This window comes from Trematomus bernacchii, unplaced genomic scaffold, assembly GCF_902827165.1.
Source record: "Trematomus bernacchii unplaced genomic scaffold, fTreBer1.1, whole genome shotgun sequence".
Lineage (NCBI taxonomy): Eukaryota > Metazoa > Chordata > Actinopteri > Perciformes > Nototheniidae > Trematomus > Trematomus bernacchii.
The window spans coordinates 3122705-3137673 of record NW_022987801.1 but is presented as its reverse complement, the minus strand read 5'-3'; the positions used below and the strand labels follow the sequence as shown (position 1 = coordinate 3137673).

At 43.4% G+C, this 14969-nt stretch overlaps 1 protein-coding gene across 3 annotated transcripts; it reads left to right on the top strand.

The window, feature by feature from the left end:
• Positions 1–63: 63 nt before the first annotated feature.
• Positions 64–7518, top strand: haus3 (HAUS augmin-like complex, subunit 3). Of its 3 annotated transcripts, none has more exons than XM_034150182.1 (6): positions 64–133; positions 984–2020; positions 2148–2357; positions 4499–4731; positions 6162–6444; positions 6985–7518. In XM_034150182.1, exons 2-6 carry the CDS (start codon positions 1010–1012, stop codon positions 7210–7212), a joined length of 1965 nt encoding a protein of 654 aa, XP_034006073.1. In that variant the 5' UTR covers positions 64–133; positions 984–1009; the 3' UTR covers positions 7213–7518. The 3 variants fall into 3 exon arrangements, with proteins under 3 accessions (XP_034006073.1, XP_034006075.1, XP_034006074.1); XM_034150184.1 differs by having other exon boundaries at positions 68–133; positions 6162–6396; XM_034150183.1 differs by lacking the exon at positions 64–133 and having other exon boundaries at positions 148–2020.
• Positions 7519–14969: the final 7451 nt, after the last annotated feature.

Genomic DNA, 14969 nt, shown 5'->3' with positions numbered 1-14969 from the left:
ACGCAGCCTCTAACGTATGACGTGGAACGTTACGTTGTCCGGCGTGTCGACGTTCCGTCAGTTCGGATTGTTGGCGCGATTAAATAACTGGCTTCAACAGGATGCTAACTAAAAGGAAATTCTGAATACAATTGTAAGTTGTTGTTTGACAAATTTGACTTTTCTTGTAAAGATTAATATACGAATACACTGCACTCGACCCAAGTGCCAATTTACATGGTAGTTAGCATGTTAGCTATACCTAGTTTCTAGCCATTAACTGGCTAAAGTACTGCAACTGTTTAGCTAATGATAAGCTAACTGTTGTGACGGATGTGCTTATGATACTTTCACCAGATCCATTTTAACAAATACACACATCATTTATTTGCGAAGACACTAACAATTGTTTAATATTGTTAGAAATGTATGAAGTTTTCCTTAACGGTCGACTGCGGCTTAAGTTTGGAAAAACATTTAGAGTCAGTGATAATGGTACTGTAACGTTTCTTGTGATAAATGATTTTAGAATATATCAAGGGACTGTCACTGTTGAACTCTCGTAGTAGATATATTTAGACTAATCTAATTTGTTCAGCAATTCATCTTACTTAGATTGAAATTGTAATTTCAGTTTTATTTAGGCATTTTGCAGAGGTGTTAACTCACATTTGGTCATTTTGGAGGATGCTGTTGTTGAATTGTGAGGTTGTATACTACTGAGTCTTATTAAGAAAACAACACCATAAACAATAAAACTGTTGACAGTGTCAATAACTGAAACTATAGTAAACTAATGCCAATGTCCAGTGATATTATTGATTTTAAATGCCACTATTTATCTGTACTCTCTGTGTTTCACTTTGTAAAAATGCTGCATGTTTGGAAATTATTGCAGGGTTTTAATAGACATAACTACCATGAATATGCTTTGCTTTAACTCTCTTCCTATTGGTCTTCCTAATCCTCCACAATCCACATGTTGCTGCTGTTTGACTGACTAGTACTAGCCATAGAGCTGTGATTCAACATGTTAAATGGTAGCCAGTTTGTGGAGGCCGTGGGCCGTCTAGGTTTTCCTGCTGCATCATCACTGAAGGCCTCTGACTTCGACTGGCTGTTTGACTGCGCCCCGGAGAACCTTCACTTCTTGCGCTTTGTCTGTCGGACCCTCAACCAGAGCAATGTTCTCACAGCAGAGGAGGCACATGCTATCCAGGAGCTGCGGAAGTCTGGCAAGCCATTTTTGGATGAAGCAGCCTTGGGCGAAGTCCTTAAAACCATTGGACCTTCGGATGGGAGCAGCGCAAACATCTTCGGGCCCTCTTCTTCATCGTCATCCTCTGTGTTTGCAGCTGAGCGGGATGTGGCTATAGAGGATTTGGAGGCAGAGCTCCAGGCGCTGCGTAAAGAGAAAGAGCTGAAGCAACGGCGGTACAACCGGCTGCAGCTTGTGGCCACCTCCCGTGCAGATGTTGACCTTCGTCTTTCTGCTGAGCTGGAGAGTGCTGCCTATAAACTAAAGGAGGCCAGTGCTGCCATTGGAGCTGAGAATGCTGACACCAATGCCCTACTACAAAACCTAACAGATGATGTTACAAAGCTTGCTTCATATCTCCCGGTTCAGCCGGCAACACAAAAAGAATCAAAGTCCTCATCAAACACTTCCAAGAGCCCCACTGTTCTCCTCTCCCAGCTGCCCCTAGATCCCTACCTGCACCAGGAGGAGCTCAACACTAAAACACTATCTGCCTTCACTCGGAAGCAATTCTTCCAGGGCATCTCTGACATTGTGGAGACTTCTTGCTCTGAGCGCTTCCAGGTTCTTGACCTCAGTTCTTGTGAAGATGGAGAAGACGAAGAGAAGGAGCACAAGGGGAAGGAGATGGAGGAGCGAGTTGTGGACCGCAGGAGGACGGAGATGGCCAAACTTCAGTGGGCTCATATTGTGGCCCAGCACCAACTGATGCAGGCCACGGCAGAGGAGAAGAGTGTCAAGGCTGGCCTAGAATGGCTTTCTGAGAAGTCCACTCATACCAAGGTAAGCAGTTGTTTCGTGTTTTATATCTTCTGCAAACACTTTCGCGGTTCTCATTGTCTTTGTGGTATTTGTTGTTCCTGCCTCCTGTCTCAAGTTCTCTTTCCTATCTTTGTCCTCACCCTGCCAGAGTATTTCCAGTTCCTCCTCCCTGCATGTCCGCGAGGTCGTGTCCAGGAAGGAGCTGCAGGCGGTGGAGGCGGAGTTGGAGGCTCTGCTCCAAGGACCGTTACCTGCTGCCCTCAGAGAGTCAGCCAGGCTGCTTAATGTGCCGGTGGTGAGGGGAGACCTGGCTCTGCAACTAGCCCGGCAGGACTACTACACATCCAGACAGGATCAGGTTAGTTGGTGATATCACCTATGTACTTCTCAGGGGGCAGGGATAGTGACCAATCAGCTTTGCTTCAGCTACTGAGAATGAAATGGTCTTGCTTGAAATCATTTGAATGAGAAACAAGGTGCTTGAGTAACCCTTTTAAGAGTTAACATTTTTACTGCTCAAAGAATAATAATATAATAATAATAATCACTTTATTTATATAGCAGCTTTTGCATTTACAAAGTACAAAGAGTTACAAAAAGTTTACACACAGAGAATGAAATGAACTAAAGACCTGCAACGGAACCCATTATAAAACAGAGAGTAAAACAAACGGAAAGTAATAAAACACAAATATAAAAGCTTGAAAGCAATTATTTGAACAGAGTTTGATGACGAATTAAAGTCAAAATGTGATAATTAGCGATATGCATTTTAATGTCATGCTTAAGACATGAAACCACCATAACATCTACCTGTCATTCTAAGTCAGGCATCCTCAAAGTCCGGATCCGGACCGAACCACAACTGTCTCTGGACTCTGAGCAAATTATACTTTTCATATGTATTATCTGTGTTATCTGTGTTATCTGCGAGACATCGCCACAAAGCAACGAGTCAAAATTCTCCGCTATGTCCACTGCAAACAGCGCTCTGCATGTCCGACTGTTCCACTGTCTGTGTGTGTCTGTCAACGCTTTGGTCCAATCACATTCAGTATCCCGTCAGCGTTTTTTTCCCCCCACCAACAGTCTGCGAATCAGAGGCACAGTAGGGCGGGTCTTCGCGGAATGCGGGTGGGAAAAATGCGTGTCTCGTCTCTTTCAACCTGTCTGAGTCAGAGCGAGAGTTTAAAAAATAAAAAGTCAGAGCGAGAGTTAACAGCTCATCTAGTTGCATCTGTACTGTAACTAGTAGCCTAGTTTCACCTACTGGGGTGGCATGGGGTGGAAACTGCCATCCTAAAAATAGGCCTTGCCACCCCAGTTGGCAGCTTTGTTTTGAAAGAAAAGTTGTGGCTCATCTGACATTTATGAGAGAAAGTCTCTAATGTCCGAGTGCAAGTGAATGCAGCACAAGACGATTTCATTTGAACGGGACGGCACAAAACGAGAAGCATTCGGACCCAAGTACTGAAGGAATGAGGTATTTGCGGTCTACAATGACAGAGAAGAGACTGTCAAGTTTGGCTGTACTCAGCATTGAATCAAAACGCACTAAAGCTGTTGATCTTAATAAGTTTGTGAGGCGTTTTGCTGAACAAAATGGTAATCGCCGCATTCAGCTGTAATAGACATGTCAACTTGATGCTCTGCTCACGGATGAGCATACAACACTGTTAAGATGATGACCATACGTGTGTACAATTTATATTTTTTTCTTTGTGGGGGTCTGCCCCCAAAAAACAGTTTTAAGTCCTGAGAAAGTCAAATAAGACGGTGTGTAAAACTACACTGCCCAGCCAAAAAATAGTAACCACTTTGATTTAACTAGGCCAGTAGGTAAGGGCATTCCACTGGATAATAACTGAAGTATAAAAGAATGCATGACTGAAGTGATGGAGACCATGTTTGAAGGCAAACAAAAAGAGGAAATAACAGGTCAGATTCCACAGCAACCAGAAGAACATAAATACTGGCTGGTGATTTGATTAATCAGCTTTGTGATGGAATAAAAAATGCACAGTGCATTTCCTTAGCTGTGGATGAGTCCACTGACACCACTGACAATGCTCAGTTGCTGGTGTTTGTGAGTTTTTATGATGAGGCAAAGGGGGAGTTTGTTGAAGATGTGTTGGGCCTGACGAACCTCAGTGGACACACAAGGGGGCAAGACATTTATAAAGCAATAATGGGAATGCTGAATGAAAGAGGGTGCAGCTGCCTTTATTCATAACTGTGCAGCTCACACTGCGACTCTGAGGGATCAAGCACAGACACAATAACAATGAAAACTGCTGCATACAGATTATTTTTGTTTTTGCAACCTCGTCTTAAGAATCTTGTTGCAATTGTTTAAAAGTTTGAATGACCGTAATAAACGGACCTTTGTCTTGTTGAAAAATGTCTTTGGACCTTTAAGATTTGTATTTGAGTACCCCTGTTCTTAATCAATGTTTAAACAAGAATCAACATCCCTAGGAAAACTAATTGTCTTCCTAGGTACGAGGCTATCTGCTCCGCCAGAAGGCGTCCTTTGACCTGGTGCGCGTGGGTCAGGAGATGGAGTTGAGGAGGTGGAGGACCGGTCTTAAGCAGCTGGGAGAAATAAACAGCAGATTGGTAACGGAAGGTGAAGCGACAACCCTCAGAATTGAGTCCCTGACCCACCCTGACCTGGCTATTAACCCCCGGCCCAACCCCATCATCAGCTGCAAGGATGCAGCCTTCAGCAGGTAGGAGGACACCAGCTGTAATGTGCTGTTTTAGAACTGATGATGTAAAAAGCATTTTATTTGCAAGTCTTTTAGAATGATGTAGTCGTTTTTTTATGAATTAAATAATATATCCCCCTGTCTTAACTAACAAGTCATAAGAAAAGTAAGTTTTATTGGTTCATTATTCATATACTGTACTCTAGTGCATCGGTTTTCAAAGTGTGAGGCGCGCCTCCCTGGGGGGGGGCGCCAGAGAGCTTCAGGGGAGGCGCAGCGTGAGAAAACAATAACGAGAAAAAGACGAGTAAAGTGTCACTTGCACACTTTTGGCTGTCTGTGGAGACCGAGTTCCCCCACCTCGCCAAAAAGGCTGTAAAAGTGCTCATTCCCTTCACCTCCACCCAGGGGCGGACTGGCCATCTGTGTGTTCTGGAGAATCACAGAACGGCCGGACGTCAGCAGGCCGTTGACGGCCGGCTCGGTTCGCTGACGGCCGGCAGCGCCCTTAATTTTGTATGTTTTTAAACGGCATCATTTAAGTTGCGCTGACAGGCGTTGACAGTTCACTAGCTTGCTAGCTCTAGCTGGCTGTGAGATTCCAGGGCTGATTTTTTGTCCCAGTCCGCCCCTGCCTCCAGCTACCTGTGTGAGCGCATTGACTTTGATCAAAAGCAAGTACCGGTCAAGGCTGCAGCCAGAGGATGATCTGCGTCCTGTCTACATTGCATCCCCGCATCATCCGCCTGTGTGCATCAAAGACGCAGACTCATTGTTCCCACTAAAGTAGGGGTGAGTGTAATACGGAGGCAAAGTTGACATTCAGTGTGTTGCCGGGAGCATATAAGGATTTATCCACGATGTTGAAAATGTTAAAAAAATATATAAAGATAAAAAGGTTTTAAAAAGTTATTGTTTAATGTTTTAAGGAGGTGACGCTACTCAGCCAATCAAATTGGTGCAGTCAGTGAGTCAGCACGATAGATTCAAACACACACAGAGACGAGACGAGAAGAGAGAAACAGTCGGAGTCATTTCAAATGGCGTGCTCAAAAAAGAGAAAGGTAGACAGTGAAAACAGAGCATTGAATGACATGTTCTCTTACTGGACCTCTTTGATATGCAATTGAATACCCCTGCATTATAGCAACAACAACAATAATAATAATAATAGCAATAATAATTGGGAGGGGGGGTGCGGCTGTTCTTATGTTCTCTGAGGGGAGGCTCACCTTCCCACACTTTGAAAACCCCTGGTCTAGTGGATGTTATTTGAATGTGAATATTTACACACCACGAACATGATTTTTAATAATCATATTAATAATGAATAATGCTTTGGTGCTATGTTGGCTGCTTTGTGCCCATGACACTCTTTAGTTGTCTTCCTTCATATGCGTGTTGTTTCACTTTGGATTATAATTCAGTGTTGTATGCATTTCTCTCCCCAGGCTGCTCCAGATCCTTGACCATGACTCAGAGCACGGTCGATCGGAGCCTTTCCGGACATATGAAGCATTGGACCACTCTGCTCGTGACCTCGCGGGCAACCTCCAAGTGACCCGAGACGCTCTAGCTGGCGCCGGGCGTGAGCAGTACTACTCGGCAGCTCGTCTCTATGGCGACTGTGAGGCGCTCCACAGGGCCATGTACACAGAACTCCAGCAGCTGCTCTTAGGGCCGCAGGTACGTCCTAGGGCCACTGACCAGGAGCTGCTCTGTCCCAATGCACAGGTGGGTTTCTTTCCTTTTTATCTTCTGTCACCTTGGTCAACCGAACATTTCAAAAACAAATACTTAACGTGAGTCAGCTGAATTTAAAATTACTCGTCACTTTTGGTGAGGGAAGCTGGTAGCACTCTGTTTATTCCTTTTCACTCACATAAAGACACGTTGGGTCTAAAACGCACTGTGTGATAATAAGTGGCTCTCAGGAAGTGGACTGTTGATTGACTTTATATGGATGCAATATGTTTGTCTTAATAACATCGTGATCATTTATTGATATCAGACAATGATACTACAGATTATTCAATTATTAATTAAATGTTTTGTTTTGTTATTGCATTCATTTGTATAGTACTGAATCATGTCTGTATCACCTTTTGTTTCATTTGTATTTTCTTTGGTTTTACACGCTCGAAAAAAAAAAAAAAACTAAACTAATTTACTTTATTTGAATAATTCCTTATCTTTTATTGATTCAAATGGGTGCTCACTTAACCTGTTGCAATATTTTTCTTTATATCTCATCCGTGTGCTTTGTCCCTACAGGAGCTGACCGTGAAGCTTGTGGAAGCCGAGTCTCAGCTGCAGAGTATGCAGCATTTAATGCAAGAGATCATGGGGGAGGATAAAGCCAAGCGCTCTCAGCTGGAGCGCAACGCCCTCCTCAGGCGAGAGAGGGTGTTGTACATCTACTTCCACTTGGATCAGCGACTGCTGCAGAAAGTAGTGGAAGAACTGGAGGGCAAAATGGCTGCGAAGAGAGGGCAACAGTAAAGCCTATGCTAAGGGAGTCGAGCTGCGTTATGAAGCTTGAAGATATCTGAAGAGACACTGTTCAACCGCTTTGGAGCCCCGTGTACTCAAAATATGCACCTTCACTTGGAAGTGGAGATCAGTCCTTTAAGTCTTTATTTTTGGGATAAAACCCAACTTGGGAAATGTTTAGATATATATGAGCAGGGCTGCTTACAATGGGATTAATTTGAATGTGTTTATGTAAAATAATCGTATGATTTGTCTTGTCTTCTGATGTTTTGAAACTGCTTTTTTGCCATAAATAAAGTAAAATGTTATCATTTATAGAGGAATTATTGTGATTTTATTCTGGAGGGTTAGCTGAGATGCTAGTTCAAACCAGGGCTGTTTGTAACTGATGTATAACTCTCCCCTTCGTCCTGTTTAGGCCCTCAACAGTTGAAGAGTCAGATATCGTCAGGGAGAGGAAAAGAGTAGCAGGCATTCTGACAGGGAGGAGATGGAGCTGCCTAGCAACAGGTTGTACTCGGGGCCTCTGTCTGTGGAGGCCCAGAAGATCCTGGCTGTCCTGAGGGCCCAGAGTCGGCACACAGTCAGACGCAGCCATAGCTCCTCCCATCACAGCCAACGTCAGTCAGGGCTAAGTGTACCTTACTTAAGATTGTGGCAGTAGCCTACATTATGTCAAAAACTGACCTCAGCCACACTTTCTTTTAGTTTGTTCAATCGATGTTGTTAAATTGAGCCTCTTTATAATTAATATTCTTTACTAAAAATTAAATGTCATTTTTTGTAAAGCAGTATTGAATGATTTGTAGATTTATTTGAGCAAATGTTGCTCTAGTACTGTAGGTTATTTTCCTATTTTCGGCAATCTGTAGCTCAATATCTGAACAAAAAACTGTTTTATAAATCACAGTATTTAAAAAAAAGAAACCCATTTGCCTTGATAATCAAATAGTTTCCAGGGCATTCAATTATTTGTACTTAACAGTTTGCAACATTTTGTAGTCATGTATGTGTAAAATCAGAGATAGAATTTACAGGTCAGGCGGGTTTTCTATATTTTTGCTGCCCAAGTCAAGTAAAGATTGTCTATATGTTATTTTAATGCATAATATATGAATATCTCTGAAAGTGTATAGTATTGTCTTTTTGTTGTGCATGTCATAGTGGAGAGGTATAGCAACAGCCAGGTGAGCAGCTGGAGCATGAGTCAGGAAGACAGCAGAGAGACGGGCACAGACAGGTACGACGATTAGCGAGAAGCTACGCATGGATTCCAAAATAGCACTTAAAGTGGACCCATCATGCTATATTTGAAACATATATTGTAGGGCCATACCTTACCTATATAAAACATGTCTGAAGTTTTCTTTTCAAAATACCAAACAGATCATGCATTTTAGCCATGCCTCATTTTGCTGTATTTGCTCTTTTCCAGCCCTGTTTTTGCAAGGGCTTTTGTGGCAGACTACAGCGCCACTTACAGGCCTGGCATATGTACTACAGCGTCTCCAGCGCGTTCAAGCGGTCTCTCATTCCCCTGATAGGTGGAGAGTTGCCCATATAGGCAGAGCACCCCTTTTCTGACGTTCAGACAAATTCAAATAATAATCAGCTCCGTTGCAGCCCCGTTTTTAGAGATTTGGGTATGGAGGAAAATAGAGAGGGTTGTGTTTTCTGACACTTGGTGAGTTCCCTGACACACCGGGGACACATATTCATGTATAAAAGACGTACAAAAGTGCATTTTGCATGATAGGTCCCCTTTAAATCAGAGCATCTATTTAAGTCATTCAGTATTTGAAATTATGATTATGCTGAGCTGATTGTTGCAAAAGCATCTGCACCCGGTCTGCACTTCAGTTCAAAGTAATAACCAGCAGTTTATTAGTATAAAAAGGGCAAGAGTTCAGGATTTTGAGCGATACAAAGTAAAATAAATGGTGTGTTGTTAAATGAATTACGATTGAATAATATATGTAATCCTTGAAGTGCTTAATGCAATTGTAATATAAGGGTTATGATTCAGTTCTTGGTCCAGGCCCCAGGTGTCCCCCACTTCCACTTCCTACCACGAAGCCTCCAATCAGCGGCAGACCTATCAGTCCTCGCAGGCGCCAGACTGCCTGACCCCCTCCGATTCCTCCTTCCAAAGGCACACGTCTCAGTCTGAGGCCTATTATCGGCCCTCGCAGATTTATCCCCACAGAAAAACCTCTGAACCTCCCGCTGGCCAATCCAGTCAGGCTCCGTCATTCACTCAGCGTGAGGAGACAGCAGCAACGATCCCCCATAGAGGCCCCTTCAACCTGTCCCTCCAAACACCAGGGAGACTTTGTGAACATCAAGCTACACCATGGAGAAAGTAAGTATAGCCAGGAAAATGTGGTTGGTATCAAACTTATGAATGTTAATGTATTCATGCATATAACAAGCTTTCAGTATTCAGAAATGATCAGAGGTGAAGAGAACACTTTGGGTGTTTCTCAATGTCGGGGAAGGCTGCTCCAGAGCCACTATTTCAAGGATGCTACGTCATCGAGTCCCGCCGAAGGACTGTTCCAATGTCCAGGATCCTTGGAATTCTACCGAGGCCGGCGTACTTAGTTGCGGGAAATTTCGAGGCTGCACATGTGTATCCTCCGCGGTCTTAAAATCCCCACAATGCTTTGCGCACGGCCCAAATCTTTGGCGGAAATCACGCTCCATTTAAGGCGGGGCCTCGCATATGATGCACACCTGTTAGCCTGTTCCACAATTTTTCGTTTTCCGAGGCTAGGAAGGATTCTTGCCTCGCTTCTGAAGCAAGTGACTCGGAAGACATGTGCTACCAAGCAAGCCTCCTCGACATTGAGAAACACCCTGAGGAAAATATTCGTTGTGGCCAAACGGCGGTACTACACTTCCGTATCAGTCGCAATACTTTTTCCCATTGACTAACATTGGGAAAGAGACGTCTGTAAATCGTTGGATAATTTTTTTTAAACTAAATAAACTACCCAGTATGAACACTTGTATAGCCCTTATTAAAAACATTCGGTCCTCAAGTTGTAAAATGTCCTAATAACGTTATTCTGAGAGTTATTTTCCTCGGCATTAGGAACGCGGATCTAACCCACGGGACCGCACCGCCCGGCACGTTCATGTGACGTGTTCAGTACTACATGAGTTTTACCTTTACCCATGGATGCACAATAAGAACGGATTATATGATTATATGAATACTTTCGTGACGTTTCGCTCTCTCTAAAGTTGGGCCATTTTGTCTTCATGCGCCAATGAGGAACTCTCATAGGAATGTACGAGGCCCCGCCTCCCACGCTGTATCCAGTTATTATTATACATCCATGATGTGTAGACTCCGCGGTCTTAAAATCCCCACAATGCTTTGTGCACGGACCAATTTCCAAAATCTTTGGCGGAAATCGCGCTCCATTTAAGGCGGGGCCTCGCATATGACGCACACCTGTTAGCCTGTTCCACCATTCTTCGTTTTCCGAGGCTAGGAAGGATTCTTGCCTCGCTTCTGAAGGACCTGACTCGGAAGACATGTCCTACCAAGGAAGCGTCCTAGACATTGAGAAACACCCTTTGTCCCAAAGTTAGGCGCTTGTGAGTGCTCCTCTGTAGCTGATTTTGTGAGTGAAAAGCATGAATTATGCATTTCGTACTTTTTTTACTTTCATAGTTCCGCTGAAGAAATCAGGCCGCCTTTCATCCAAAATCTTTCTCTCGACGAGGAGGAGGATGATCCTGATGAGGCTTTGTTTCCCACAACCGAACACCCCAATACCCAAAGAAGAGAAGCAACTGTTCACAAGGTTTCTTCCTGCTTTAAAATACGTGAAGAGACACATAATGACACATTAGTTCCACAGAAAGGAAACAAAAACGCAGAGAGCTGGCATGTCCTCAGAAAGAAGATAGACCACACTGTATCTTTGGACAGCCTAGCAGAGTGGAGACTCCCTCTATCCAACCCCTCTGAAGAGGTCATTAGCGGAGAGCAAGAAGGAGGATTACTATATCAGTTAGAGGAAGGGGCTGAGGAAGTAGTGGATTCGGAAAATATGATGCAAATGTCAGACGTAAGACATGAAATGCAGGATGAAGTAACGTGTGAAAAGACAAGACACATAGAAGCATATGAGAAAGGATCAGCCAATGAAAAGGAAGGACTTCTACCCTCAGGAACCAATGAGAATGCTATATTAGAGATGAATTTGAACTTTACAAGTAACACGGACAACAGGCTCCATTGTTATTCTGACGATGCGAAGTCCTGGCAGAAGGAAAATAATGACTCTGAGTGTAGCATTAGATCACCTGAAATCGAAGAAGTTGAGCATCCAGCTGACAGGGAGGATGAAGAGGCGTCAGTTGGATTTCACTGTGGCAGCCCAAAAAAGATTTCCGTGTCTTTGGAACTGGGAGAACACAATGTGAGCCACTGCCAAGCTGAAAAGCCTCAGGATACGAGTCAGGCAGGGACTGACACAGAAGAGAAACACTGCACAGAAAACCCACTGATGCTGTGTGAGCCCAACAAATTAGTCCTGGGTGGCCCCACTGCTGATAACCTGCAGAGAAACAGAGAAAGGATAGATGTGATGGAGGTCAACTTGGATGTGCAGTGGGAGAGAATTGCCACAAGCAATAAAGATAAGATGGAGACAGAGAAGCACCATTGTTCTGATGTCCAAATGACAGAAAGGCTGTGTGAGTCAGATTGTAGAAAGGGCAGTGTGAAGCCTGGAGGAGAGACTGTGTCAGGAGAGCAGGGGGGAGACAGAAATGAGACTGTGAAGCCACCTGTGGACTGCGACAATGAGAGTTCATCTGCAGGTAAATGCATGATTGGTAAGGCTGATAGTTTCTAAGTCGTTATGAAAGGAATAATACTGTGTCAGAGTTATTAGGGGTAAACATTACGTTTTAGCTTTAAGATCATTTCAAATAATAGTTAACACAAACACACGATCTGTGAGGAATTTCTCACTAAAGTGTATTTCAACTTATCACCACTAGAGTGCGCTAGAATACTTTTTTTTGTCAGTGCTTGAACCAATTGCAGAAGTGAATGCCCTCCACTACAAACTGAGTTTTGAATTATGAACTAGTTAGACTAAGAATTTGCTAAGTCATTGGTTCTTTTAAATAGAAAAATAGAAGGCTTATTGCTACCTATTTAAAGGGGGAGAGGGACTCAAATAATGATTAAAATGTTACTTATTAAAATGGAAAGAACTGTTGACTAAAATGTGAATGTGTTTATAAAGTGTAACTGAAAAAAGCTTTGAAATGTTACCTGTTATATCCAGAGTAATGGGGCCGTGTTATATAAATGAGGACCAGTATATTTAGTTAAAAAAAACTAAAGTCAAGTGTTTTCAATTCACAGTACAGTTCTCTGACTCCTGAGATTAAAATATTACGGGACTGTTTTTTGGTGCCTGTTTCTAGTTTAGACAAAGTAGCACAGGGGATGCTGAAGTGTTTGAGCTTGCGTCAAACTCTTGAGCCATCTTTCTTTCATGGAAGTGGCGTTGTCAGAGCACCGCTCAGGGATATTGTGCGTCGGCTCACATTACAGCCGCAGCAAGGCAGATTGAGTCTCAACTGCTGAGACAATGCTGAGTCAACTCACACGTCTACAAACACACACTGAACAGCGCACTCGCAAACAAGAGGTGTTGTAACAAATTAGGATGACTGGTGTTGGCTGACCTTGTCGTGTCACACACTGCTGAGGTGTCACACACTGTAAGCGCCCATACATGCTTAGTCAAACACATGCTTACATAACAGCAGTAGGGTCATTGATTGAGGATGTGTCCGAAAAGTGATGATGTGATAGAAATGCTCTTACCTCCTCTCCTGTAGAGGGCATGGACCAATACATTTCTTCCACGCCAACGCTGTCCCAGGAGTGCGGGGCAAAAAGGTTGAAGTTCAGAGCTCCGTGTAACCTTGGGAACCAACTGCACCATGACAACGTACATGTGAGTCTCTTAGGAGCAAATCTGATGTATAAACAACTCTGTGTAACATGACAGCTATGCTTAAAACATACTTATAAACATGGGAGAAGGACATGAGGCGAAAATCTTGAGTGAAAGTTTTATAATTTTGTCTACTTTGCTTCAACATTTTAATTGTGGAAACATTTAAGCTCCCTTTTGTAGATTTGTTTACTTGTCTTTCAATTCAGAAATCCTTATTTTCCCTGTTTTCATCTGTCTCCCACTCTGCCTCTGTAATCCTAGCTACACAGCAGAAAAGTCCTGACATTTAAATAGCTGCTTTTAAAGGGGATTCTATTTCCCCAGTGCACGTAGAAATCAATCTGGGTGCCGTCGGCAGGATCACAGCGTGGTTATAGCTCCCAAATGAGCCGTTAAAGTGGGGGAAAAGGTGCACGACTATAACGCTACAATCAGCAGCAAACACAGCAATTCATTCACTCTCTCACTCTCTCTTGCACTGGGCCACGGCCTGCCTCAGTTTTCTATCTATATCCTGTAGCACAGCACCCTGGGGGGGGGGGGGTCATGTCTCTGTCAGCAGGAAAACGGGTTGTGTTTACAGGGAAATGAGGAAGACTCTCCTCAGGGAGCTGAATCACAGGAATTCCACACATACCAAGAACACAGCTGACATACATGTGGTTGGAAAATCCTCAGAACTTCCACTAACTTAGCTTTCAAAGAATATGAAGTGCATGTGCTCACCATCAGTGCTCACCATCAGTGCTCTTGCTCACCATCAGTGCTCTTGGATAAATAGAGATGGGAGTTGCCGCTATGAATAATTGAGATGTTTTTTAAGATGCTGGAAAGGTTATCAGAAGGTGAAGGTGTACTTTTGTGAGATGGGACTCAAAAAATCTGTCCCTCTTTCTCCGTTTTTTTCCTCAATCCTACCACTTCTCCACTTTCCTATGGGATTCTAACCTTGACATACATTTTGGTCATTTACATGCGTTTCTATCAAATCAAGCCATCTTTATTATTCATGTTCCCCTCCCATCACTTGCACACCCTAACCCTAAAATAACATTTGCAGCACAGACCATATTTACTGCTTACATATATACCTACATGTAAACAGTCGGATAATTAATTAAACCCTCTCAAATCAAATTGGATATAATGATTGTCATCCAGCCTGCAGACGTTTTCTGTTTTACTTCATGGAATATTAATAAGTGTGAATGATTGTGAGTGACACCACTTCAGGCAGAAGGCCAGACAAACAGTACAGTCTGGCCTGTCTGTGTTTTCGTCTGGGACGCAGCGCTGGTGGCTGAATGAGAGCAGCAGTCCTCCTTTCACATCCTCCCTTTTCCCTGCTTGCTTTGCTTCTCTTAGTCTTGCTCACCACCTTTCACAAATTCCTATATAATCCAACTAGATCCAAACATTAAAGGGGAGTAATTAGATAAGGGATGCTATCTACTCCGTTGAACCTAATTCTGCTGACTTTCTTACACTGATTTGCTGTTATGTATTGATTTCTTCTCTGTAACAAAGCTAACCCAGCATGTGAGACAGAGTCTGTTTACAAGTGCATTCTGGAGTTGCAGAATAAGTCCATCTGAATCTATTCTTGCCTCTCTTGTCCCCCGTCTGACTGCACACTGTTCACCCTTTCTGGTGTGCAGACAGCTAATGGAGATGTCAGAGGGAGCCATGTTCCTGCTGGACAAAACTCCTCCTCAGCGCAGGACTTGTCCTCAACTGCTGCAAAACTTGACAAGAGCCGCCTGC